Source organism: Hakea prostrata, chromosome 2 (genome assembly GCF_041222555.1).
Source record: "Hakea prostrata isolate BN-2017 chromosome 2, UWA_Hpros_2, whole genome shotgun sequence".
Classification (NCBI taxonomy): domain Eukaryota; kingdom Viridiplantae; phylum Streptophyta; class Magnoliopsida; order Proteales; family Proteaceae; genus Hakea; species Hakea prostrata.
In genome coordinates this window covers 73,342,020-73,369,085 of record NC_142601.1, presented here as the reverse complement: position 1 = coordinate 73,369,085, position 27,066 = coordinate 73,342,020, and the positions used below count along the sequence as shown (strand labels likewise).

The following is a 27,066-nucleotide window of genomic DNA, read 5'->3' as shown; positions in this document are numbered from 1 at the left end:
TCATAATGGACTTGATAAAATTTTGTTGGAACCATGTGGCTTATATCCAATGGTGCGCGGCACCATCATGTCTAATGCACCACACAAGGAAGATTAGATAAAGATTTGTATTTTAAGTGTGAAAATTTCTCTTCCTTTCCCTACAAATCTTCTTGCTTATAATATTTCCATCCCCTATGGCTATATATTAAAAACTCCCTTGTACTTACTTTAAAGACAAAGACTATAAGTGTCTGACGAAAACGAAGGGGGCTTATGTAAAATTTATATAAAATATGTATTTCTTTTTTTTTTGGGCCCAGAAGCCCAAGCCCAGCCCGATAAAATAAAAGCTTCCAACTCAATTGTGGGCTTTAAAGGTTCTGCCCGGCTGAGCCTCTCTGGGTAAGAAGAAGAAGACGACGCTCGCCTTGGCTTAAACTCAAGCCAGTTTTGTATTGGATTAGGCTCGCCTTGGCTTCGAACCGCCAGCCAAAGAAGAGAACCGGCTCAAACGCTCTAATGCTCGTAACCTAATCGGTGCAGAGATCAACTCTTCTTTGTCTTCGTCGTCTATTCTCTCCCCAAAACGGCTACTTTGAGCATCGTTCTACGGACTCCGCCGGCCTTCCTATCGAATCAAGCATCTCTTGTTTATCCAAGGTACTTTCTGACATATTTTCGTGGAATTGAAACTTTTGTTTGTGAGTTTGTATTCCAGTTATTATCATTCAGTAGAGATTCAAGTTAGGAAGTTTATAGTTTTGGTGTTACGTGAATTTGAATGGTATTGATGTTCACTTGTTGCTCCTTTTTTCGTTTTTTATTTCGGGGGTTGGGGTTTATCTTTGTTTGTGATTTCGGGTTTTAGATAGTAATCACAGTGCTCTCACCTTTTTGTTGCTTTACGTTTTTCTTAATCAATGTCATGGTCAATAGTAACTATCTGTGTTTGTTTTATTTTGTTAAATTCATGCTCTCGTATGACTAGTTATAGGTTTTTTTTAATCATAGTGTTCACCCATCTTTACCATGAATCTTCTATCAGTCTATGCACCTACTTTTTACTCATCGCACAGCTGGTTGATAGTGGACCTATCTTAGATATCATAATCCAAAACCTAGTTATTTTAGCTTATTAACGCTGCTTACGGCCTGATGCTGTTACATCCTCTTGGTTTTGAAGTTGTACAGGGCCTTCAGTCTTTGAAATTGTACCAGTTACTAGTATCACCTTCGTCATGCATGGCATACCCTTCCATCAACTAGGTGGGAAGGGAAACCGGTTGGTAGTGTGCCTTAGGAAAAAGGAAGTCAGCACTTACTATTCTTGCATTTTCTCTCATTTATTCTCGCTTCCTTTCACTGCGAATTGAAACACCTACGCATTGTAGTGTCCAAGATGCAAAGTTGCTCTCCCTTTTGGGGCCCATTGGGGAAACCCCTCCCCAATTACTTCCGTATGTACCAATATTCCAGTTCTTAACTGGTACCCATCTGCTCAAACTAGGCCAACAAGTCCATGCCCACTTGATTCTTCGAGGCCTCCAACCGAACACCTTCCTTGGTGCAAAGATGGTTGCAATGTATGCCAGCTCCGGCGATATTGATTCCTATTGCCCTCTTCAATAGAATTCAAAGTCCTTCAGTCCTTCTGTATAATTCAATTATTTGTGGGTATTCTCGATCTGGGTATGCTGAGAGGACACTTATCACTTTCCTTCAGATGCTCTACATAGGCCTTCAACCAGACTACTTCACCCTCCCCTTTGTCTTAAAGTCGTGTGCTGATTTGTCGCTTCTTCAAACGGGAAAATGTATCCATGGGCAGAGTTTAAGGATTGGTTTGGAGTACGATTCATATGTTGGGACTTCATTGATTGATATGTACATAAAATGTGGTGAGATAAGGGATGCTAATCAATTGTTTGATAGACTGCCTGTTAGGGAAATTTCCTCTTGGAATGCACTTATTGCAGGTTATATGAAAAATGGAGTGGTTGATGTTGCTGAGGCATTATTTCATTGGATGCCAAAGCGAAACTATTTCTTGGACGTCCATGATATCTGGGTACACCCAGAATGGGCTTGCAGACCGGGCATTATGCTTGTTTGAAGAAATGCAGAGGGAGGATTCCGAAATTAAGCCCAATTGGGTGACCATATTGAGTGTCCTCCCTGCTTGTACCCACTCGGCTGCTCTTGAGCAAGGGAGAAGGATACATAATTATGCATGTTGGATTGGTTTGGAGAAGAATCCTTCTGTACAGACTGCACTTGTAGCAATGTATGCTAAATGTGGAAGCCTTGTTGATGCACACAGCTGTTTTGATAAGATACCTGAGAATGAGAAGTCTTTGATTTGCCTGGAACACCATGATAACTGCTTATGCATCTCATGGGTATGGTATGGAATCTGTGTTGACTTTTGAGGACATGATAAGAGCAAAGGTTCAACCTGATTCTATTACATTCACAGGCTTATTATCTGGTTGCAGCCATTCAGAGCTTGTTGATGTAGGCTTGAAATACTTCAATTCTATGAGTGTTGTTTACTCTGTCAAGCCAAAATTGGAGCATTATGCTTGTATTGTGGATCTTTTTGGCCGGGCTGGTCATTTGGTGGAGGCAAAGGAACTCATTGATCGAATGCCAATGAAAGCTGGTCCTAGTATATGGGGAGCTTTGTTAGCTGCTTGCCGAACACATAAGAACTTGGGAATTGGGGAAATTGCAGCCAAGGAACTCTTTGTGTTGGAGCCAGAGAATACTGGAAATTATGTTCTGCTTTCAAACATGTATGCTGAAGTTGGGAGGTGGGAAGCAGTGAACAATTTGAGATATCTTTTGAAGAATCAAGGTATGAAGAAGAACCCTGGATGTAGTTGGATTGAGATCAATGGGAAAGCCTATCTATTTCTTGGAGGAGATATGTCACACTCACAGACAAAGGAAATTTACATGCTTTTGGAAGCCTTGCCTAGCCAGATCAAGGCAGCTGGGTATATGCCAGATACTAGTTTTGATCTGCATGATGTTAGCGAAGAGGAGAGCCTCAGTACACATAGTGAGAAGCTGGCCATTGCTTTTGGGCTTCTCAATACCAGGCCTGGATTAATTCTTCGGGTTACAAAAAATCTTCGCATCTGTGGCGACTGTCATACAACTGCAAAGCTCATATCAAGAATCTATGATAGAGAGATTATTGTGAGAGATGTCTACCGATTCCACTGTTTCAAGGATGGCTCTTGTTCATGTGGAGACTATTGGTGATTACCATGGTTATATGCAAATGCTCTGATACATGATGAAAATAACTGCATCAATTTCCTGAAATGTCTTGCTGATTAGAAAAGGAACACAGAGAAATCTGGATTTGACTCAATCAAATGTTATCTTGAATATCCAGAATTGCCTTTGTGGGTGGGTAATGCTGGGTTTACTTCAACTATTGTGATGGCTTATCCATCAGCTGTGACTGGTTTTTACCCAAGTTTGACCTTATTTAGCAATTTCTCTTAATGCTATTGAGTTGTATGACATTGCAAGGAACAATATTTTGACCAAATTGCTCATTTTGTTTTGAAATAAAAAAGAAAATTTTTAGGATTAATTAGCTTTCACCCAGGTGTCCAAGGTCCTTCACTCTTACATGAACTTTTAGACACACTAATTTACAAGTAGACTCTTGATAAAGCATTCCTTGCCCATTTGATGCACCACTTTGAGAAACTCAATGCTGAATAAATAGTGTCTATCCAACAGTTTACTTTTTCTTAGTGGTAGTTACTCCAAGAAAGTTTTTTCTTATGCATCTTTATTTAGGATAGTAAATGCAAGATCTCCATATTTTATTTGTGACCTGTTTTCTCAAAGTGCTGTTTAGTGGCCCGTTGGACTATCTGGCTATTTCAGTACACTACCTTTTTAAGGTTTTAGTATAAATTTGCAAAGAGTTCTCTGTAATCAAATTCTGAGAGGGGTGTTAGGAGGATGAGCAGTTGTGTTTCTATTCTCCATTGGTTTGATAGTCATCTGGATGTAAGCAATCTTGGTGATCCACAGAAATCTTCGTGTGCTTTGTGTGATTGTGTGTGTTTGCGGTTTGTTTGTTTTGTGCACTATGGTGTCCCCAAATTTCAATTCTTCCATGTTGCTTTCCTTGTGCAAAACAGGATTTTTGTAACACCTGGATAAATGGTATGCATTTTAGTTGAGTAGTTGACTTTTCAAGATGTCCAACTTTTAGTCTAGTTGCAATTAATTGAAATCTGACTTGCAGTGGTAGAAGAGTTCAACAATGGCAAAGTCAATGAGATCAAAGAGGGAGAAGAGATTGAGGACTCTCAGAAGAGAGATTGTAGAGCCCTTCTATGAAAAGAAAGATGTTGCAAAGCTTGCTGCTCAAGAAGCAGCTCTAGCTGCTCCGAAGCTTCCTGTCCGTCCCGTCAAGAGCAACAGTACTAAGATGGAAATCACCACAGATTCCAATGCGAACATGGGTACTTCGATTATTCTTTATATTCCATTTTACTTTGGGATTAAATTCTATGATGTTTTCTGTAATAGGAAATAGGCCTTCTATTTTCTGTTTATTGCTTTTGCTGTCCTGTTTTATTTGTTTCTCATCATTCTGCTGCTTCCACTCAGTGAAAATGGCTACTCAGGTATCTAGTTCTATGAACAATTCCATTTTAGTTTTAAATATATTTTATAAAAATTGTTTCCATTTTGGAATTGCTATACTTCTGTTTCCATCGGAAATCAAGGTCACCAATATGATATGGCTGATCTCATGCCAAGAAAGTGATAGTGAGACCTAGTTGGTTAGTTGGTATTTCTGACCTTCATGATCTTTTCCGTTGTAAGAGAACAAAAAATAATTTCTAGCGTTAGATTGCTTCCAATTTTTTTTTGGTTGGCATTCTTTATTTATTTATTTTGGGTGGTGAGTGGGGTTTTTTTTTTGGGAGGGGGGTGTTGGGGTTAGATAATGAAACATTTAATCACAACCCTGAAGAAGGCCTGAAGGCCCTAAACAGGAGGGGTGATGTTCTTGTTCTTCCATTGAAAAGAAATGGTTTTAGAATAAGAAATGTGCTTTTCTATTCTTCTCCTAATCTTATAAGGCATCAATTGTAGATTTCCCTAGGTTTTTTGTTGTTCCAAGACCACAGACCATGCCCACTATCAGAAAATAGCCTGTATGTTGATTGATATCTTTGCTTATAATGTAGGACTACAAACCCAAGGGTAGCTGACCCAAAAAATTGTTCAAACTCCAATGATTTAATAGGGCTCTCCTTGGCATAATTTATATTTATGTTTATGATCTATTTATGAATAACCAATTATGATAATAGGTTATGAGTGAGTCAGTGAGAAACAATTTTCATTTGGTTACTATAAATTTTATATATTATATAACAAGAAATAGGTTTGGTACCTTTAGGTGAATTATATATTATGTATCATCAGTTTTTTTTTTTTTTTTTTTTAGTTTTTGTTTACCTCGTAAAGTATATGTCAGCTTTAGTTTTGGTTTTATCTCGTTTTTATTGGTTTTGGCTAGTTTTTATTTTTTTAAAATGTTGTTAACTGGAAATTGGAGCAATGTGGAGGGTGGAGAGAGAAAAACAAGGTTTTGTTCTAGTTTTTGTAATTTTATCTTTTTGCCCCTAAGTAAATAGTAAATATGCTTATGTTCATTAATGGTACCTGCATAAATGGAAATTAACAGTTTATGATGATAAATCATTAAGAGCTCCTGTTGTGAATTTATGTTTAAATATATTTATTTTAATGATAAATATGGGCCATAAATCATACCAACTGCATCTATTTTTATTATAGGTCAAATAATCATAAATTTAAATTTAAATTGTACCAAATGGAGCCTAGGAAGACAAACTCACAAAACTATAAAGCAGATCAGAGTTAGTAACTTTAGTTCTCTTTGGTACAGCAAGTTTTATGTTTATTTGACACAAACATAAGTAGATGTGTTTGGTATAATTTATGACTCTATGTTTAATTAAAAATAGATTGATATAAATTCATAATGATTTAGGGCCCCACAACCACCTCAAGACTCAAGAGGACCCCCAAGGGCCGAAAGGGAGCATCAGGTTGCTGCCCAGAAACGTAGAGTGTTTTTCAACAGCAGGGGTATTTTGGTCATTGTGGGCAGTCCAAGTCAGGCCCAATTGGGTCTAGTTACAGTCTGAATTTTATTTTGAGTCCAGCTAAGTTTTTGGTTTGTAATTTGAATCAGCCTATGTTTATTTATGTAGCAGTTGTACTCAGGAATTCTATCTAAAATAGAAGTCCTTTTAGTTGCAGTCCTATTCTATGTTAGGAGATCTACTTAAAACAGAATCCTTTTCTTTTGGGTTTTGCTTTCAAAGTTGAGTGCTGTTGGGAGTTTTTAATAAATGCTATAAATACATAGCCTATTGTCACGGCCTTAGTGATTGACTAAGCCAACCGTGCTGGCACTTAGCACCAACTTGTACTAAGTCAGATCTTAACCCGCAAGTGAGTGAGTAGGAGAGAACTTAAAAATGCTTGTAACCAGAACAATTTTTGATGAATAAAAATGAGTTGCAGACTTGCAGCAGAGAGAGTTATTCAATTGAGTTGTCTAGGTTTCTAATTCAGGAGAAATCCTGCAACAGCCTGGTGTGGTGTTTCTTCTTCAGCAGATATTCATCTCCTAGCTTTCTAAAGCCACTGGGTGCTCATCCCTAACTTCGCCCACCCTCAATCCCCCCTCCAATTTCTGTCCCCTTTTTGAGTCATCCTCTCCTTAATCCCTTAGCACTCAACTATAAGTATCAGCGCTGAGCATTCCCCAGAAAGCCTAGAAACTGAAATTCTAATTTCACCAAAATGCTAACCCATTTGAATATGAACTGATTTAAGATTCAGGCATCCTAACCCTATACCCTTATAGCTGAACCCTGTATACCTACCCATTCAACTCTAGAACCTCCTAAACCCTTAGAAAACCCTAGCTGCAGGGTTTTAGAAGCCATAATTTATCTGCTGATTCCTTGAATGATCTTGGATTTTGACCCTCACCCGAGTGAGGTACAACACATAAACAACTGTAGAGTTTTTTTTGATTTACCACCATGAACTGTAAAACTTCTGTTTATGTGGATACCATTGATGAACATGTGCAGAATTGCTATTGTAGTAGGGGGTATAATGGTAAAATCAACAAAAATTATAACAAAATTTTCATTCACTCTCTGACGTCCACCCCTCATACCTTCTCTTTGATCATATTTTAGGGTGTCAAAACTCGCCCGAAACCAATGACACTGAGCCAGATCATAAAAAATGAGGTGAACCAGCCAAAATGGGATGAAACACCAGAACTTAACCAATAGAACTTATTGGTTCATGTTCTGAATAAAGATTTTGTTAGTTTAAAACCGTACCGCAGTACCGAACAGCACCTAATCTTGAGGACACTGAAAAGAACTTAAAGAATTGAGTCAAAACCTGTGTAGTCCAATTAGAAACTAAAACCAACTTAAAATTCATTATTACCATTTTTCTTCATGCTTCTAATATATTTACCAAGTAAACCGAACCAAACCACATTACCAGAAGAGATTTTGGGTTTTTTTTTTTGAAACTTATATTCTATATTGTATTGTCCATACGAAATAATGAACTATCCATATTGTATTAGCTCGTTTACTAGTTTGTCATGTCTGTAATGCAAGTAACTTTGATGTTATTTCTAGCTTCTGTTCTCTTTAAGCACAGCATTCGTAAAACTGCTATTTTTCTTTTGGGTGTGGGGGGGGGGGTTAAACATGCTATTTGTCTGTTGGAATCTTATAAACCCTGTTTCAGCAGATGTGGCGATGATGGATGAGGGAGAATCAAAGAATCAGAACTTGGGCTTTTTAAAACCCGTTGGTGGTGTAGGGAAGAAGTTGAAAAAGAAATTGAAGATAGGTAAAGGCAAGCGGCATGGAAAGGGGAAAAACAAGAGGAAGAATAAATAATTATGATATTCTACCGATGAGGTATCTTTCCTCATTTTATTTGAGCTTAATTGTAGGATATTTTCAATCCAAATGTTTGTAATATTTTTGGTTTGATTTCAGATGTTCGAAGAAAATTTTGTCCTTGAAAAGACGCTACTTAAAATTTCTGTGATCAAGTGAGCGAGTAAATTTAGTATTTTGTGTCGTCTGTCTCTAGAACGTATCTTCTTAGCTAGTTCCCGTGAATAGATTTCTGGCATCAACCTCAGATGTTTTAAGTTTTGTTGCTGTTCTAGAGAAAGCCTCTTCCAGACTAAATTTGTAAGTATAGGACATTCTGGATCTTCATCATCTCTGCATGTAGAGTTATCGGGAAATAGTAGCGGGGGACGGGGACAAAAGCGTGCGAGTGGGGCGACTTCCTTATTTGGTGGAGTTTTGTGGTGACTTGTTAATGGTTGCAAGGAAAGTACAGTCACAAACTTTCCCAGTAAGAACCGATTTGTGGCTTAATCACAAAACGATTGGCTTCGCTATTTTTAAGTTGTTGTCAAGCCCTGATCAACAGAAGCCGCAGGGAAGAACCGATATTAATTATTAGCACTAGTTGTAGTAATGCTAGAGTCGGAACTTGGGAGCAGATACACAGCTTAGGTGAGTACAAAATGTTGTTTCTAGCTTTGTAGGGGTGAAGGTGAATCACTGTTTTTCCCTTTTATCGATTGCTGCAACTGGATCTTGTTATAGAAGAGGGAATTGCATCTATTTCACCAAGTGTTGTTCAATTAAACCAAACATCCTCGATGCTCACTTTAACTAATAACCAGACATAATATTAGATGCTCACTATACTGACGATATGCAATTTCCAAAGTCTTGAAGTGTGATACATCATATATAAGGAAACAATCATAAATAATACAATTCATTTCTAGAATTGAGCATGATCAAATTTTCAATAAGAAATATAGATACATGAAGTTCAATGGGTTGGGCTGGTTCAGTTTGTAAGAATAATTAACACTTCATGGTATGAGGTTAAATTTATTTATTTATTTTTTTTTAAGGGTCATAGATGAATTTTTTTTCCCTTTCTTTTATATGAAAAAAAAATAAAAATTAGACTACCCAAAAAATTAAAGGTTCAAATTAGAAACCTATATATGTTAGATTTGGCTAAGGATTTTTAGCCTTTTGCTATGCCATTCTAACGTCAATTTCTTCAGTAGAGGCATAAAGCTTTTAAATGAAAAATGGTTGACAAGCAAACTCTAAAAGCACCAAATCCAAGTACGGACCGTTAGCAGAAATTTGGTTTCAGTTTAATTTTGAACACGATTTAGGTTTAGGTTGAGTATGGTTTGGATCGGTTTTGAGATCATAATCAATTCGTTATCGAGCTGTTCCATCCATTCTAAATTAAAAGTTATATTTGACCCTTGGATTTTGTCTCTTGGGCTTAAGCTTTAACAAACCGACTTCTTTAAATCAGATTCTAAGAAGTTGGGTTTTTTAATGGTGTGGTTCAGCCAATGGGCCTCCAGGAAGTTCGACCTCTTCAACTAGAAAACTGGAGGTTTTTCAATCCCCAATCCAGATCTCATCAAATAACCTTGGATTGGTCCGTCTGGGTCTTAACGCGTCAATTTTATTCGTTTTCAATAGTTTATACCCATTATTGACACCCCTATGAGGACTCATCTTTTGGTTATGAGCAGACTTCTAGTTTGGATAAAAAAGAAGAAGAAGAAATCCTCTAGAATGTTTGCTCATGCTTTGGTGTATGTTTTGATGACCCACCAAGGTTCATATATTTTTACTTTTTTTCCTAAGCTCATGCACTTCTAATTATTATTATTTTTTTCTCTTTTAAAGTTATGCCTTGTGTTATAATTTTGGAATTTTTAATTTTCTATAATATTTAGTCATACAATTGTGGGTGATAATTTTACCATGACCCACTTTCCTAAGTTCGTACATTTCTATTTTTTCGGGAATTTTCGCTAGGGTGACAATTTTATGATTGTGCCGGTTTCACAGGTTTCAAATGAAAAATTGAAAATAAAAATTCGTAGAGAAGATTTGAAGTCTATTTAAACCGGTTCATTTCAATCAATCTCTCAGAACCCTCTAATCTATTTGTCTAGATGGATTAACAATATAATTTCAACTTAATGTTCCCAATTTGCTTCCACCTCAACCATTAAGTGAAACAACTTTAGGAGAGTTGAAACAAATTCTAGGAAATCAACATGGGAGGGATTCAACTGAATAGTGCTCCCTATCAATGGCAGAAGGGAAAGAGAAGATGAGCGAAGAAGAGTGGACGAGGCCTACCAGTGATATCCTTGATGACATGGTCATGGAAATATTATCAAGGCTTCTAGTCAAGAGTTTTGCAATATTCAAGTGCGTGTGCAAACCTTGGTGTTCTCTTGTAACTGATCATGCATTTGTCTAGATGCACCTTAATCAATCCCTTGCAAGCAATAGCAGCCTTAGCTTCATTTTGAGTGGTTATTGTTTGTACTCTGCCGACCTTGATACCTGTGAACAGAAACCTGCAGTAAAACTTATCATCCATGTCAGAACCGATATAGTACGTGGGTTCTTGCGACAGCTTACTTTGTTTATACACCAGATGATAAGTTTTATTGCGGGTTTTTGTTCACAAGTATTAAGGTTGACAAAGTACAGAGAATAACCGCTCAAAATGAAACTAAGATTGCTATTGCTTGCAAGGGATCAATTAAGGTGCATCTCTCGACAAATGCAAGATCAGTGGCAAGAGAACACCAAGGTTTGCACACCAGGCCACCTGAATCTTTATAAGACTCTTGACTGTAAGCATTGATAATATTTACTTATGAAATCTTTCTACTAGAATGCATCAATAGTTACCCTTATTCCTTTCGAGTTTCCAATATTTACCTTTATCCATTTTATGTTGCAGAGTACAACCCAACACCAAGGGTTAGGGTTGTGCAACCGGAAGGGAGACAACAGCCACCACCCAGCACACACGGACATGGAGTCAGCCGATTCCGCCACCGGGTGCAAAGCGAGTTGGAACGAAAGCTCGGTGACGACCTCAAGATGAAAAGTATTGAGAGGGAGCCTAACGTGGATATAAGTCACATGCAGGTGGTTCGGAGGAAAGCCTCCTGAAAACCCATGCCGAAAGATGAGGAGGGGAGTACGGAGGAGGGCTCCAGACGAAACAACCCATCGAGCAACCACGGACAAGAACCATACCTCAAATCAATGCTACTCAACTAAGGGAGAAGTAGTTGTTGTAAAAGATAAGTTCGCGGTCTGTTTAACCCCACGCGAAGGGCAAGAAGGACAGAGAAAGACAATATGAAGCAAGAGGTAGATCGAGACAAGCTCGACTCACGGACAAGCTCAACAGTTGATGCCACGGGGGATGTGACAAGGGTTTGATATTTCTAACTGTGTTACAGCTGGCTAGCCAATGACGTGTCCCTTGTTGATACTTACAAATTGTTACATGTACTGTAACTCTCTCATTAATAAGATTATCTCATTTCATCCACTCTCTCTTGTGACATCTCATTAATCCCATAATGATTAAGAGTCTCATATATAAAGATTCAATAACAGTTGGCCTTGAAAGAAGAGTCTTGCGCTATTAGGTTGAATCCCATGTGATTTTTTAGAATTCATTTGAACTCTCTAAAGTTGTCCCAAATGGAACATTAACTATGAATTGTTGATGTGGATGCAAATTAGAACTGGATGGCAACAAAACCGAGTCGTGTGGTGACTTGGTAATGGTTGTAAGGGAAGTAGAGTCCATATTTTCCCCAGAAAGAAGAACCGATTCGCGTATTGAATACAAAACCATTGGCTTTGCCATTTTTAAGTTGTTGTCGTCAAGCCCTGATCAGAACAAGTTGCAGGGAAGTAGTAGCAGCAGCAGCAATAATTGTAGCAATACTTGGGAGCAGATACATAGCTTAGGCGAAGACAGTATGTTGTTTTTAGGTGTAAATCACTCTTCTTCCATTTCATCGGCGGCGGCGGCTGCTGCAGCAACTGGATCTTCTTATAAAAGAGGAGGGAATTGCATCTATTTCACTCCAAATCATTTCATCTTATATCGTTATCTCGTCATGGATGATAGCAATTTTGATTTCCATGAATTGGATTTGGGTGTGTATGATTTGAAAGATAAAAGCATTCAGCCATTGCCGTCGTTATTGCAAGCTCTTCCTCGTAAACAAGGACACTGTTATATATTGTCCCTACCCACCTATTTGGCTCGATCCCAACCCATACTAGTAATTATATATCATTGTCTTTTTTTTTTTTGATACGAATTAAGCTGAAAAACTTCAATCAATGTCATTATGATTATTTATTTAATTTGTTTCTTCCCATTTTCTGCTTCCTTATTTGACTAAAATGGGAGACACCTGAACAGGTTTGGACTAAAATTAATGTGGATGGCTCATGTCTAGCTGATTTGGAACAAAGCTGGGCGGCTTTGGGGGAATTGTGAGAGATAACAATGTTCGCATGATTTTCTGGTTTGCAGATGGATGTTGAAATCAGAATGTATTGTTTGCATACGCAATGGCAGTTTGACAAGCTCTTTTAAATGCAAAGGAGAAGAACATACACCACATTAATATAGAATTAAAGAGATAACTTGTTCATCTTCCAACTTTTGCAAGCAATATTACAAAATCTAATTCCATGGAAGATAAGGCATACCATCTCATTTTGGATGCTATGGAGTTGAGTGCATGCTTTGAATCCTTAAACTTTAGGAGATAAATTTTTAGAGGGTTCAAGTTTAAATAAATTAATGTTTCTATAAAAAAAAATTGCATTATGTCTGGTTCAGTTGGTAAAATCAACGACTCATGATGTGAGATTAAAGTTCCAATACTTTGAGTGAAGTCATGCCATATATATTTTATAAAGCTATCACCATAAGTTAAGACACATGTAAAATAGCCTAAGAGAACCTCATTCCTCCTAACCCTCCAAAAAAAAAAATTAAATAAATATTACAAATATATGGTATGTCCGCTTCTTTAGCCGTCCGACCTGAAAGATAGAGGAAAAAAAATTATTTTAGTCAATAGATCCAACTATTACTTTGATCTATGTTAACTTTATCTACAATGTTTACATTTCTTACGTTAAAAGAATGCTAATAGAAGAGTACATAGTGAGTCAATGATCACTCTATTCATAGGAAAAAAAAGCAACATTAAAAGAGCTAAGAAGGACAAGAGAAGAAGCAGGACGAATTAGAAATATACTGAAGTATGGTTGTGATGAGGATAAATAAAAGAAGAAAAAAAATCGGGAGATTAAATGATGAAATCTAGTGAGATTGTTTCAATTTCAACCGTTCGTCTTGCAAATAGTTAAAAGTAAGATGGACGGTTGATCGTTGGCAACACAGTACTGTGTATTAAATAATTAACTGAAGTCGAATTCGATCGACCAGCAAAACAGAAGGGCGGGCAAAGTGAAATTATAATATTTGGATGGAATTGGGTTTGGGTTCAACCAGAAAAGAAGGTAAGGTGAGCTGAGATTGGAGTTGGGTTTGCAAGAACCTTATCGGAAAAATGAAATCTGCATCGAAATCCAAGGTGGTCATCCTAAACTTATTAAGTTCTTGTTGGACATGGTTTCTTATTCTTATAGTTTTTTGTATTTAACCAAAGAGAAAAAAAATAAATGGGATCCCAACTAATCTTCTAATTTGAATTGTTCAAATTAGTTTAATTATGCTGGCCGCTAAAGCGTTCCTATTAGTCTTATTTTATTATTTTGAAACATTGAGTTAAACTAACTGGTTAAAAAAAAAAAAAAAAAAAAGACAACCAGATATGATATAAGGTCTTTTCAGCCAAGGTGCATACAATACCTACTGGGGTCGTTTATTATTATTTAATATGCATACCTATTCCAAAGAGAAGGAGGTGATGATGGAAAAGATAATCTTTTGAATTTTTATTTGCTACAGTAGCGATTGCAGCCTATAACATGCTGTTGCAATTGCACCACGTGTATAAAATTCTATCCGATATACATGTAAGTTCAACTTTATTTTTTTATATTCAAATATTTAATATTTTAGAAATTTATAAAACCAAACCCCTGGTTTTACCCTGTCTTGAATAACACACGGTCGGTGGTGACTCGTGAGGTATGTGTGGAAGATTCTAAGGATTTAATTTGATTTCGAATTTGAATTAAACGGATTAGTTCCAAATCAAATCAATCGAAATAGATCATTGATTTGGATTGACCTGGCTGATTTGCACAAAAGCTAGGGTTAAGTCATTTGTTTATTGAAATATAGATTCTAATTGATCTTAAATCCAATGAAAAGCGATTCCAGATATTCAACAACATGGGTGGGTGATCTCTATTCAACCACAGTCGTTAAGATCTAATGAAGAATTTTTGCAAGTATTCGTAATTCACCTCACTCATTCAAGGCTTACCCATAAGAGCTAGCAAAAAGAGTAGTATGATTGGATGGTAACAAGAAAGTTTAAAACTTAATTACGACCCAAAAAATGATTTTTTTTTCTTCCTTCAACTGACAACTGGTATGCTATGTTATACAGTGGAATAGAGAAGAAAATTAGTAATGTTGACCTTCATTAAATAGAGTCAAGGATTTGATTTTGTAAATTTATAAAATATTAAATACTTGAATATAAAAAAATGAGGTTATATTTATATTTGTGTCTCCCATGTACATGCGGCACAATAGCAACGACTGGTTGCAGGCAGCGACCATTACAACAAATAAAAATTCAGATTTTTCGATCAATACGAGGAACAGATATATAGGCCATGTGACCGTGTAGAAAATAATATTCCTCCTTCTAGTCATAGACTATATTACCCTCCTCTCTCTCTCTCTCTCTCTTTTTTTTTTTTTCCTTTACTTTAAAAATATACCTTCTTCTTCTTCTCAATTTCTATAATTTTTCTCTTTCTGCCAGTATCCATACATAATCTCTCGATTGAAGAAAGATTTTAACTTCACCAAAAAAAAAAAAAGAAGAAAGATTTTAAAAAGAAAATAATAAATTATTACATTTGATACAACTTTATACTTTTAGAATAAAGTCCGAAACACCAAAATTTCGTTGGCAAGGGCTTTGCTTTAACTTAAAAAACCTCTCCCTTAAAGATTAATTAAACACTGAGGAACGCTAATCTTTCGTTTTCAGGTTTCGTCATTCTCTCTTTGACGCAATTGCTTACTTGTCAGTTGTCACCTTCTGGTGTCCATTAGAATTCCAACCTTCCCCAGTAAGCATCCCCAGTAGACGATCGGACGCACAGATGCCAATCTGACGGTAAAGAACTTGTGGAAGCCATCATTGACTTCCAATACCGCGCCTCATCGGTCATTTGAAGGAAAGAGTACAAATTTCTTCTTCCCTCGCTCGATCTCTTTCGTTGTTGTGTCGCGTTCCTGTTACTTCATCTTTGCTCTGTCAACCTTTTCATGTCGTTTGTTTAACGTTACAGAGACAGGTAAACGAGAAGACTTGGCTCTCCCTTTCACTTCTTTGCGGTTCCTCCTCTCATCCCAAGTTTTTCTCTTTGTAGATTGCGTCTTTCCACCTGTAAACTGTTGGCAAGAACCCAGATACACTTGTTCTAATTTCTCTTTAGCTTTGGGTTCTTCGTCGGAGTGCTCTGCTTCATAAGACAAATTTTTTGAAAAATCCAGATAAAAAAGAGAGAGAAAAACATAGCATACAATGCGGATTTTCGTAGAATTCATAGTTCTGTTGTTAGTTTTAACTAGCCCTGTTTATGCTCGATTTGTTGTGGAGAAGGAAAGCATCAGTGTTCTGCAACCAGAGAGTCTCCGTTCGAAGCATGACGGATCAATTGGGAATTTTGGAATTCCTAACTATGGAGGAACCTTGTTGGGATCCGTTATATACCCTGCAGAGGGCTCTAAAGGCTGTTCTTCCTTTACTGGCGATAGCCCTTTCAAATCTCGGTCTTCTCGTCCTACAATTCTTCTTGTGGACCGTGGAGGTATTCTCTTAATTCAAATCCAACTTTCCTTTATTCCTTTTGTTTTGAGTGATGAACTGGAAAGCATCAACCAACTTACGGCTGCCTTTTCTTACAAGTTTGTTCATTGATGGTTGTTTATTTCTGGGGGTTTCTGGTTTGATTTGGTACTATCATAAAGCATCAATTGATAGCTTTTAATTTTACATGTTTCAGATTTTGACTTCTTAAGTATTTCTTTATGTATCTTTACTTCTCTGTTTTTTTTTCCTTTTTGGATTCTCTTTTTCCTCTGTTTGATCTGATTAGATTGTCCGTTGACTTACAAGTTCCAAGTTGTCCCCCCCCCCCCCCCCCCTTCTTCTTTAAAACTGGTATTCCAGCAAGAACTCATGGTTTTCTAGTTCACTTCGGTTTCTAATTTTTGCATGGAACTTTTGTCCTCTAGAATGCTACTTTGCACTGAAGGCATGGCATGCTCAAGAGGCCGGAGCTGCAGCTGTTTTAGTGGCTGATAACGTAGATGAGCCTTTGATAACTATGGACTCTCCCCAAGAGAACTCTGATTCAGGGGGTTACATAGAGAAGATCAGCATACCATCTGCTTTAATAAGCCGGTCTTTTGGTGATAGCTTGAAGAAAGTCTTGCAGAACGGTGAAGAGGTTCTCATAAAATTAGACTGGACAGAATCCATGCCCTACCCTGATGATAGGGTTGAATATGAATTCTGGACCAACAGCAATGATGAGTGTGGAGTCAGGTGTGATGAGCAGATGAATTTTATTAAGAACTTCAAGGGTCACGCCCAGGTCCTTGAGAAGGGAGGTTATACCTTATTCACTCCCCGATACATAACTTGGTACTGTCCAGAAGCCTTTATTCTCAGTAGCCAATGTAAATCTCAGTGCATAAATAATGGAAGGTACTGTGCACCTGACCCAGAGCAGGATTTTACAAAGGGTTACAGTGGGAAAGATGTGGTATTTGAGAACTTGAGGCAGCTTTGTGTGCATAGAGTTGCCAACGAGAGCAATCGGTCTTGGGTTTGGTGGGATTATGTGACAGATTTTCATGTCAGGTGTTCAATGAAGCAGAAGAGATATAGCAAAGAATGTGCTGAGGATGTCATGAAATCACTTGGTGGGTTGTAAAAACACAATTATGCTGTTTTTTTTCTTCTGTCTTTAGTGTCCGTTATGTTAATGATTTTAAGCATTTTTATCAGATCTGCCAATAGAAAAGATCGACAAATGCATGGGTGATCCTGAAGCTGATGTTGAGAATGTAGTGTTGAAGACAGAGCAGGATTTCCAGGTTGCTTTCCGTAACTCTTCTACTTTTGTTAGTTGTCCTTATCAAAAATGGATCTCAAACTTGCATCTTCTATCTAATTCCTTTCAGGTTTTACAACTTAGAGGATAAGATGTCCATAGATTTTAAAAGCATAGTAGAGTTGAGAATTCTACTCTCTTCATTTTATGAAAATCAAGGTTATCATAAAACTCAATATATCAGTGCATAAGAAAAAAGGTTCTTCATGCGTTAGGACATATCATACTCGTAATTTCTTATTATAATTTGGAATGCTGAGTAAACTCATAATTTTCTTTTAAATTGTAATCCAGGTGGGCAGAGGATCTCGGGGTGATGTTACCATCTTACCAACTCTAGTCATTAACAATGTTCAATATCGAGGTATGTTGAGCTATATTACATTGCTGAATGCTACCATCCTCTTTGTTCTTAGCACTAACAACACATGACGATCATATAGTAGTATTAAGGGAGTTTTTATTGGAAAATTAACTGCAGTATGAAGCATAAAATGGTTGATCACAATAAGTGATGAAATTCTTGTGAGACTGGGCTCTGAATTTATCACCATTTTATGTTCCTAGAAAAATGTTACAATTAAGTTCATCAAGTTTCTTGAAGTTGTTTCATTTTGTCCCTTGATTTAGTCTTCTTCCAAGTGGGTGAGGGTGAGCCGATGAGACCTACAGTACAATGAGGATAGGGTTTAATGGTCTATGATTATGTCTTTGAAGTTGATTTGGATTGTGGAAATCAATTCTCTCTCATTGTTTTGCATCTGCAAAAACTCTGGGTGAATGAGTTATTCATCAAGTTGACATGTTCTGATTCTTTATGTTTCCTATGTTTGAGACTTTGAGTAGTTCTCATCATTCTTTTCTGTCATTCTTTTCTGGTTTTAATTTTTTTTTTTTTTGGTTGGGGGGGGGGGGGATTGTTTTTGGTCCCCCTAATACTTGTGATACAAGGTTTTTTAATCTTTGAACAGCATCCTCAGGATTTTGAATCTTATTTTTGATTGGTGTGCAGGAAAGCTGGAGAGAACTGCTGTGCTGAAGGCAATATGTGCTGGATTTAAAGGGACTACTGAACCAGCAGTTTGTCTGAGTGGAGGTCCATACTTCTAGTTCCTAATCAAATATTTGTTTATTGAAACTTATTCTGTGGATCTACTTGTTGACCTGTATTAACTTTCTATTTGATCTACAGATATTGAGACTAATGAATGTCTTGAAAGTAATGGAGGCTGTTGGAAGGATCTCCAAGCTAATATTAGTGCTTGCAAGGTATTTAATCTATTGTCCTTTGCAAGTATGGGTTTTCTGGTTTTCAAGTTGTGTGTTGTCCACTGGGGGAAAAATTTAAGGGGAGGTTGGTTAATTAGATTTGTGGAGTCCACATACTGTGTTAACCCACCTATGGCCAGTTGCATGAACACCTTTGCAGATGAAACTTGGTTTCTGTTTCAAGTAAAGAAAATTTCATTACTTTCACTTATTAAACAGAGATGATATCTCTTTTCAATAACAGGTTGAGCTAATGTATGTCCTTGTATAAAGTAAATTTTTTAGGATTCCTTCAGAAATATTATTTTTTTGATCTATCACTTCTCTTTGATTAGGACACTTTCAGGGGCAGAGTTTGTGAATGCCCTGTGGTTAATGGCGTCCAATATCATGGAGATGGTTACGAATCTTGTACAGGTACCCTTTTGGCCTCTTGTTACAAAGCACACAAACAGTGTCTGTATATAAATTGACTTACATATATCTTGATTTGAATCAGTGACCACTACAGATACATTGTGCCTCTAATGTATTTATGCTCAAAATGCCTACACAATCCTCCTTGAGACATTACAGAGTCTCTTATCAGTAGATGTGTCAATATGATTATTCTGGTAAATGTTATATGATTCCTAATGTTGTATCTGACCGGTGGTATATATCTAATCTGAATTTGGGTTATGATGCAATGTATAGATGTCGGTTTTTGCCTTTGACATCAAGATTTCTCCTTCCACTAGATTTCTAGATGACCTTCTCTGAACTAATTTCATACTCGGTAAATTTTTCGTTGGATATTGTACCATCCCAAAGTAGTCAGGCTTGTGACCTTCTTATAAAACTTACTCTCTAGTTTGAATTACATGCATTGGATCACCATCTGGCTTGGGATATCTTGTTCAACTTCTCTCCATGGATAATTAAAAACTGTGGTGGAAATGATTGTTTACGGTTGTGGCATGTCTATTTTACTGTTGCATTGATTTTTTCCTCTTTTGAATTTTATTCTGTAATTCTTGTTTTATTAGGTAAATATTTTTTCTGGAGTAAACAACAGTATCTAACAATTTACCAAATAGTGTTCAGGATTTTAACCACAATTTGACTATGTTAATATTACATTATTAATTTCATCATTTAGATGAAAATGTATAGATAGAAGTTGGGATTTCCGGGATTGAAACCCGCTGTAACCTGAATTAATTACCTGGTGATACCCCATTTTAGAGTTAGCTCTGGAACTAACTTCTTTTTTCTTCTTAACAGCGGTGGGACCTGGAAGGTGTAGCCTGAATAATGGTGGTTGTTGGTCAGATAGTAAAAATGGAAAAACCTTTACAGCTTGTTCAGTTCTGTGTTGTTATCCCTTATCTTTTTCCTTTCCTTTGGTCCCTCCATATTTTAGTTAACTATATACACCTATACATGTTTTATCTTATCACTCTCATTTTTTCTTGAAACAGGAGTCTCTACTATCAGGTTGCAATTGTCCAGTAGGCTTCAGTGGGAATGGTCTAACATGCGAAGGTATTTTTCTGAATTATTTATTTATTTATTTTAAATCTTTGACTTACTAGATGTTTCCATCTCTTTGCTGAAATAATGTTATTCCTCCTTTTCATCCGAGTTACCATTATATCTTCCTTCTGATTGTGTGTAGATATTGATGAGTGTAAGGAAGGTCTTGCTTGTCAATGCGATGGTTGCACTTGTACAAATACATGGGGCGGATATGACTGCAAGTGTAAAGCTAACCACCTTTATATAAAGGAACACGATGCATGTATCGGTGAGGAGAACAACTATATCTTATCTTAGCAACTGGTTTTTGCACTAAAAAATATCTGTTTCTTAAGGAAACAGGATTCCAGATCTTATGGTCCTATAAATTTTACAGGTTCATGTGTGTGTTTTTGTTGTACTTAGTTTGGGGCAATGGGATTTAGGAGCAAACCTGTTAGCATCACTTGCTATTGGGTCTAGAAAGTGTGAAGTGCACATAAAATCTTTGACGATGACTCTTTCCTCTATTTGACAGCTCAAACTGCATCAGCATTTGCATGGTTTGTTTCTATATTTGTCCTTGCTGCTGTTGTGGGTGCTGCTATTGCAGGTTACATATTCTACAAATACCGGCTCCGGGTATGTCAAAAGAGAACTAAGAGCACTAGCTTGAGCTTCTATCTCCATCTGTTACTCTTGATTGATGAGATATCTAATCCTTGATCCTTATTTTTCTTTCTCCTTTCCAAATGCAGTCATATATGGACTCAGAGATTATGGCTATCATGTCACAATACATGCCAATTGATAACCAGACCCAAGTTGAATCCCTACAGCAAGGTACCACCACCGTGTAATAAGGTACTTCCCTTCTCCATTACAACTCTGATCAATGTTTCCATTTGCTTGAATACAATGTAGTTCTAATTATTACAGTATCTTTTGAATTAATTTCCATTTCCTCTCCTTCACTTTCTAATATTTATGCACTTGGTAGGGTACTTGTAGAAAGAACAATTGAGCCAACTTCAAAACCAGTACAGAAATGTGTGACAGAAAGGATGATGCAGTTCCCAAACTTTTTGACCATTAGCTGCACCAGGAAGCACGAGTTTTTCCTCGTCTCCAAATTCATACAGGAAGATATTGTTCATTGCAATACATACAGGGAAAATAAACATTCCACTCTTCACAGAACATTTTTTTCCTTCCTTTTTTGTGTTTGTGCAAAGTAAATACATTGTAAATGGTAGAAATAAGGAGCTCCATGGTTCCATCTGTGTTTTGCTTTTTGCTTTTTGTTACAGAGATAAATAAAATTCATGTTTATGTACAATAATATATTTTTATCGTATGATGCTTCTGCTTCTTTTTATGGACTTGGGTTTTCTATTTTGGTGTTTGGAATTAATCTTCAAAATTCATAAAATTTCCTGGAGACAAGAAAAACCGATTAGTTTCAGGATCCCTCAACCATGGGTTTTTTCTTCTTCTTTTTTTTTTTTTTTTTTTTTGTGAGCCAATGCCCAAACCTAAAGCCTATTTGATTACCAGAAAAATATATTTAACTCTAAAATATCTTACCAGAAAACCCAATACGACAGGGGAGATGATCTGGTAACCAAAGAAAATGACAAAGAGAGGGAAACGTGTTATGTACGTGGCATTTTGGTAGATAAAGTCATTTTCATCTTGTTAAGGGATCGAAGTCCACATCTTGACACCATTGATATTTTGGAGCTACCTATGGGAATTATTATTCTACGAACACAAACAAAAACCACAAAGTTGCGTTTTCTGAGACTCTGTACTTGACTATACAAGCAATTTCACACTCCTTCGATGTCTTTAAAGCCATTCGAATCTTAAAGAGCTGTATCAAGTCTGCAAGGAACTGAAATAGAAACTACACCAATTAAGACAGCTTCTTTCTAAGCAGTGTGTAGTGGGATATCATCAGAAAAATCCATTACTATAAAATTTTAATTAATTTAAGTTTTAAAATTAAAAAGCATGCAAAAGACATATCTGATGATGCTTCTCTTCTCTATTCGAGATTTATTTATGAATACACAACTGATCTCCTATATATTAGAAAATAAATTTTCAATTTGAAAGAGACAATGGACCCATTAAATATAGTAAACAAATCTGTAAAAAATTAGATTTAAGACATAATCGATCCATTGATTAAAAAGAATCTGAGCAAAAGACAGAGACACAAACACTCTTTCTGATCGTCATCCACTACATACATATCAGATGCTACCTACCCAAAAAAAAAAAAAAGAAAATTCAGAAGGACAAGCTAGCTAGTTAACTTCACGCCAATAGTGATCCATCTCCATTTGATGCAAGATGAGTTTCCTTGTACTCTTGTTCATCCATTGTGTCACAGAGTGTGCCACCCTTTGTCTCCGGCAAGAAAGCCACAAACAACCCACAACACCCTATCACCAACCCAAAAACCCCATACGACAGAAACTCATCTTCCATCTTCCTTCCCACGGCCACCAACACAGGACTGAAAACTCCACCAAACACCAAAGCTTGCCTCACAATCGACAGTGCAGAGTTCCTCACACTCGTCGGAAACAGCTCCAACGTATATATCATGACCACATTAAACGCCGTGCATGCACTGAAGAACGATACCAATTCCAACCCTATCTGCAACTCCTTCAACGACTTCCCTATCACCACACACATTATACTACAAACCCCACTCACCAACGTGAACACCAACACCGAACTCTTCCTGTTTAATCTCCCTATCAAGAAAAACGTTATCATCGAAGATGGCAGCTCTGATAATGCATTAAACGTCACGCTCAAGTAGAGATTGTAAGCCAAGTTACCAACTCCTAATGGCATTCCATAATAAACCATTCCGATTCCAAACCCAACTGTCATGACTGCTGATAATCGTCTTCTAGACCATTTCTTACCTAATAATATCTTGATCGCCGAGAACAGATCCACGTTGTTATCTTCTCCGATGGGTAATGTTGAGAAGCTAAAGCTAATGCTACTCTGGGTTCTTGAACCGATGCTTTTTAATGTCTGAATGGCTTCTTCTTTCCTTCCTCGTACCAACAACCACCTCGGCGATTCGCGAACTAGGAAATGGATTAAAACACTGTAACACATGCAAGGAATCGATGTCCATAAGTAGAGGATTCTCCATGATGAACCGTTGGTGAAGTAAGCTATACCAGGTAAGGATAAGAACCCAACTGTGAAACAGATGAAGCCAATGATACCCACTTGTCCTCGCCATTGTTTTCCGACGAGTTCACTCGCCAGGACCAGTGCTGCGGTGCCGATGCTAGCCCGGCCAAACCCGCTCATGAATCGGAGAGCCGAGTAGACCCAGACGTTGGGAGAAAAAACGGTGGAAGCGGCTGTTACCGACATGATCAAACAAGAGAGAACAAGCATGTTTTTCCGGCCGAGTGAGGAGTCAGCGAGTGTTGCAAGAACGAGTCCGCCCGCGAGGCAACCCATGAAGAAAGAAGATGCAGGGAGGCCGGCGATGATTGGTCCAGCGCATGTGAGATTCCATTCTGATACGATTGAGGAGCTTGAGTGGGTTGTCCCAGGACCATGAGTTTCTTGGTAATTTACAAGGGTTGGGAGCCGAGTTGCATGACTCGTCGTCGGAGCGAGTACAGTGCCATGTGGGATCGGCGTCGGTGAAGACACTGATGAAGGTTTGTTGGGCATCAAAGAGCCAAGCGAAAGAAACTAAGAAAGCTTGCAAGAATTGGGACCAACCGAAGGTGCCTATGCAGCGTTCGATGGTGGAGTCTAAGGAAGGATGATGCTTCTCCAGTAGAGGAGCCTCAGAATCGTCCGAGTTGGGTAATGATGAATCGGCGGCCATTTCACGCTAGTTAGAGAGCTCAGATAGATAGATACACAGTTGTATCAACCGTGGAAGACTTGAATGCAATTTTGCTGTGGGCGAAAGGGGTCTTTAAAAGAGGTGATTGGTGGGACCCGTTCCCTTCTACATTGAGATTATGGGCTCCACACTCAAATGAATCTACACGTTGGATTCCATGCATTTTGCAAGAGAATGAGTTGGCTCTTCCACGCCAAAGATTCCTTCCCCAGATTTTACCGACGACATGTTGGGTATTTATTATTCTCCAAATTAATGTATAAATCAGAAACATCATTAAATTATGAAATAAATATGAACCCTAGAAAGAAAAAGAAGTAGAATTTATCATAAGGATCCTTCCTTCATCTTTCCATGTGTTGTTTTCATCTTTATCTAGCCAGCTTTTTAAATTTCGACTCAGGAATCAATGAGAGAATCCATCCATGGCGATTGGCTGGAATAGGTCTAATTAAAACTAGAATACGTTGGAAGCTAGAAACTGGAAGCATTTGAGATGAGTAACATTCAAGTTTAAAATGAATAAAAGTGTGGTCAATCTCAAACAATTCTAAAAAAAAATCTTTCATCTATCCTTTTAAGTTTAAATTAATTTGATTCGTATATGAAGAGAGTCATCTAGATATAAAAATATATGCAATATATTGGATGACATTTTAATCTTTTGTTACATCTAGCCAGGTCTTTTCAGCTTGGTTTTTTTTATTTTTCTTTGGGTTGAGATGAAATTTACGCAAGAAAATGTGAACAGTCCATGGCATCTTTATCAGAGAGTTTCCAAGAAAATCTGAACAGTTCTAAATAATTCTGAGGATACAAACCAGTCCATCATTGAAATATTGAATTAATAATAATACTCATGAGGATACACAGTTCCTCGTCTTTTTCTGCAGCAAACAAAACCAGGGTGACCACAGTTTATAGACCATGGGTGTATCCAATTTCTGACCAACCAAGATGAAGAAGATAGATGAGAAAAGAAAATGATTTTAAAATGTCAAGTGTATTATATATAATCTCTCATGTGGGGTTTTCTTTTATTGATCATTTTGGACTGAATGTAAATGTTTTCTCTCTCTTATTCGATTATGAATCTTATGATTTAGAGAAAACAATTTAAAAACATCTTGATATGAATGATACTGGCCTACTTTTGGTATATTATTTGAACCTCATTATTGTTATCATTCTAATCCAAATCATGTAGGCCTCCATGTCAATGATAAATCTCCAAATCTATGGTTGCACATTGTTAGGGGTAATCTGGTATTTGTACTATTCTTGGTCTTGAACCGAACCGGCTGGGTTCATTTGGTTCACAGCCTATTATGTATAGGAGGCTGGGTTGGTTCTGGGGTATTATGCAACTCGTGTTTTTCATTTTTCTGAGATTTCTCTCTCTGTTCTACGGGTTCTTCTTGGAGCTCTCTTGAAGCTTCGTTCATGGCGCTGTGTTCGAAAGCTTGTATCTATGGTTATCCCTGGTGATTGAAGGAGGAACAATAGGGCTTTTGATCGGTGGAGTGAGGTGAACACTCGATGGTTTTTTGGAGATCAGAGGTTGCTTATATTAGGTGTTTCGTATTCCTTTCTTTCTTCTTCTAGGTCTGTAATCTCCCAAATCATATAGTGGATTGGATTCATACCTGAATCCCGGAGAGTAGGCTATGCCGAACTCCGTTATCATGTCTTCGTCTTCTCTATTGTCTTGAAATACCCTTGTATGTTCGGTCCACAAGTAATTAGGGCATGAGGTTTTAGATTACACGATCACACACATAAATTTGAAATCTGTGATTATGGATAATTAATTGACAGCAAAGATTCATGATTCAATAGAGAAAAACAATCATCATTGATTGTATCACTGTATGATTGGTTGCTGCCATTGATTGAAAAAAAAACAAATCAACAAAGTCGTCTTTGATTTAAGATAGTTTTCTGTTTACCATCCTTTTTAGTGAATCAAATAAATTCAACTTTTAGAATTTCATTAAAAATAGGTTTTTTTTTTTCTAACATTTTTATCCATCTCATTTTATTCCATCAAACAAACTATCTCTTAAAATTTAGGATTTTACCACCAAATGCACAATAATAGTAACCAATATGAACAATAAATCGAAAGCTATAGAAAGAGAATATCTTGAGAGAGAGGATATAGTAAAAGTATAAAAGTCCGGAAAATCAACCATTAAGATCAACAAACCTTTGTATTTCGCATTAATTCATGCTATTATAGCCAGTAGTGGTTGAAAAATATACTCATCATCTAGGGACTAGGGGTATGATTGCACTCCCCATTTTTTCGCCAAGAAAGAAAAAAAATTGCTCTCCTCATTGATACAAAGTTTGAATTTTTCTGACGCTGCTGTTATCACAATAAAAGATAAAACGCACCTGATTGTTGGCCGCAAGCAAGAGAAATATAACATCAGAAGTAGTTAAAAGGAACTGAAATGCCTGAAGTATAGACAAAACTCTAAGTATACATCAATGATTTCGAAATATGCTACTAAACTTTTTTAGATTTGCCATCAATATGTGTAGAAAAGTACATCAACCATCTATAAGAAAAGAGCCCAACACGTTAAAGATGGATCCATTGCATCATTAAGGCGCCGTTTGTGGACAACAACAACAAAAAAGAAGAAGATATTAAGGCACCATTGTTTGCAAAGATTGGGTAAAAAAAAAACATGCAAGACCCATATGTAATGGGTTGGAAGAATAGAAAAAGAAAGTAAAGGATTTTGTAAAAAAGTTTTAAATATGGATCTCATTTTATTGTTTTTCCCATTCTTTTACAAAATTCTATTTATTTTTTAGGGTTTTGAATATATATACATAGTGAAAAAATTAGCATGCCAGTAGACAAACTGTCTCACCCCACAAAATTAAGGAAACTGTTTACCAATTTTTTCACCCAAGTGAACTAAATAAACCACATTCTGAAATTTCATGAAAATATTTAAATTTTCAAACTTTTTCTCATCCATTTTTTTTTTCTTCACCCACTCGAGA

General features: G+C 37.0%; 3 protein-coding genes and 1 pseudogene across 5 annotated transcripts; 3 read left to right on the top strand and 1 right to left on the bottom strand.

Annotated features, from left to right (window-relative positions):
* The first annotated feature begins 399 nt into the window (after positions 1-399).
* Positions 400-8,927, top strand: LOC149026377 (uncharacterized). Of its 3 annotated transcripts, XM_089146662.1 has the most exons (4): positions 400-642; positions 4,262-4,481; positions 7,852-8,027; positions 8,109-8,927. In XM_089146662.1, exons 2-3 carry the CDS (start codon positions 4,280-4,282, stop codon positions 8,004-8,006), a joined length of 357 nt encoding a protein of 118 aa, XP_089002788.1. In that variant the 5' UTR covers positions 400-642; positions 4,262-4,279; the 3' UTR covers positions 8,007-8,027; positions 8,109-8,927. The 3 variants fall into 3 exon arrangements, with proteins under 3 accessions (XP_089002788.1, XP_089002787.1, XP_089002789.1); XM_089146661.1 differs by having other exon boundaries at positions 402-642; positions 7,852-8,902; XM_089146663.1 differs by having other exon boundaries at positions 406-642; positions 7,855-8,879.
* Positions 653-4,245, top strand: LOC149026378 (pentatricopeptide repeat-containing protein ELI1, chloroplastic pseudogene; annotated as a pseudogene).
* A 6,506-nt stretch (positions 8,928-15,433) lies between the features above and the next one.
* LOC149026376 (vacuolar-sorting receptor 6-like) lies at positions 15,434-20,996 on the top strand. The gene is made up of 13 exons (XM_089146660.1): positions 15,434-15,536; positions 15,612-16,052; positions 16,480-17,172; positions 17,258-17,346; positions 17,658-17,727; positions 18,376-18,459; positions 18,556-18,632; positions 18,968-19,049; positions 19,899-19,981; positions 20,096-20,159; positions 20,293-20,421; positions 20,671-20,774; positions 20,891-20,996. The coding sequence occupies exons 2-13, from the start codon at positions 15,767-15,769 to the stop codon at positions 20,990-20,992; spliced, it is 1,863 nt and encodes a 620-aa protein (XP_089002786.1). The 5' UTR covers positions 15,434-15,536; positions 15,612-15,766; the 3' UTR covers positions 20,993-20,996.
* A 1,269-nt stretch (positions 20,997-22,265) lies between these two features.
* On the bottom strand, positions 22,266-24,094 carry LOC149026375 (organic cation/carnitine transporter 3-like). The gene is given in 2 exon segments (XM_089143306.1): positions 22,266-23,717; positions 23,719-24,094. Coding segments are annotated over 2 exon segments (1,563 nt in total). The 5' UTR covers positions 24,022-24,094; the 3' UTR covers positions 22,266-22,457.
* Between the last annotated feature and the right edge of the window lie 2,972 nt (positions 24,095-27,066).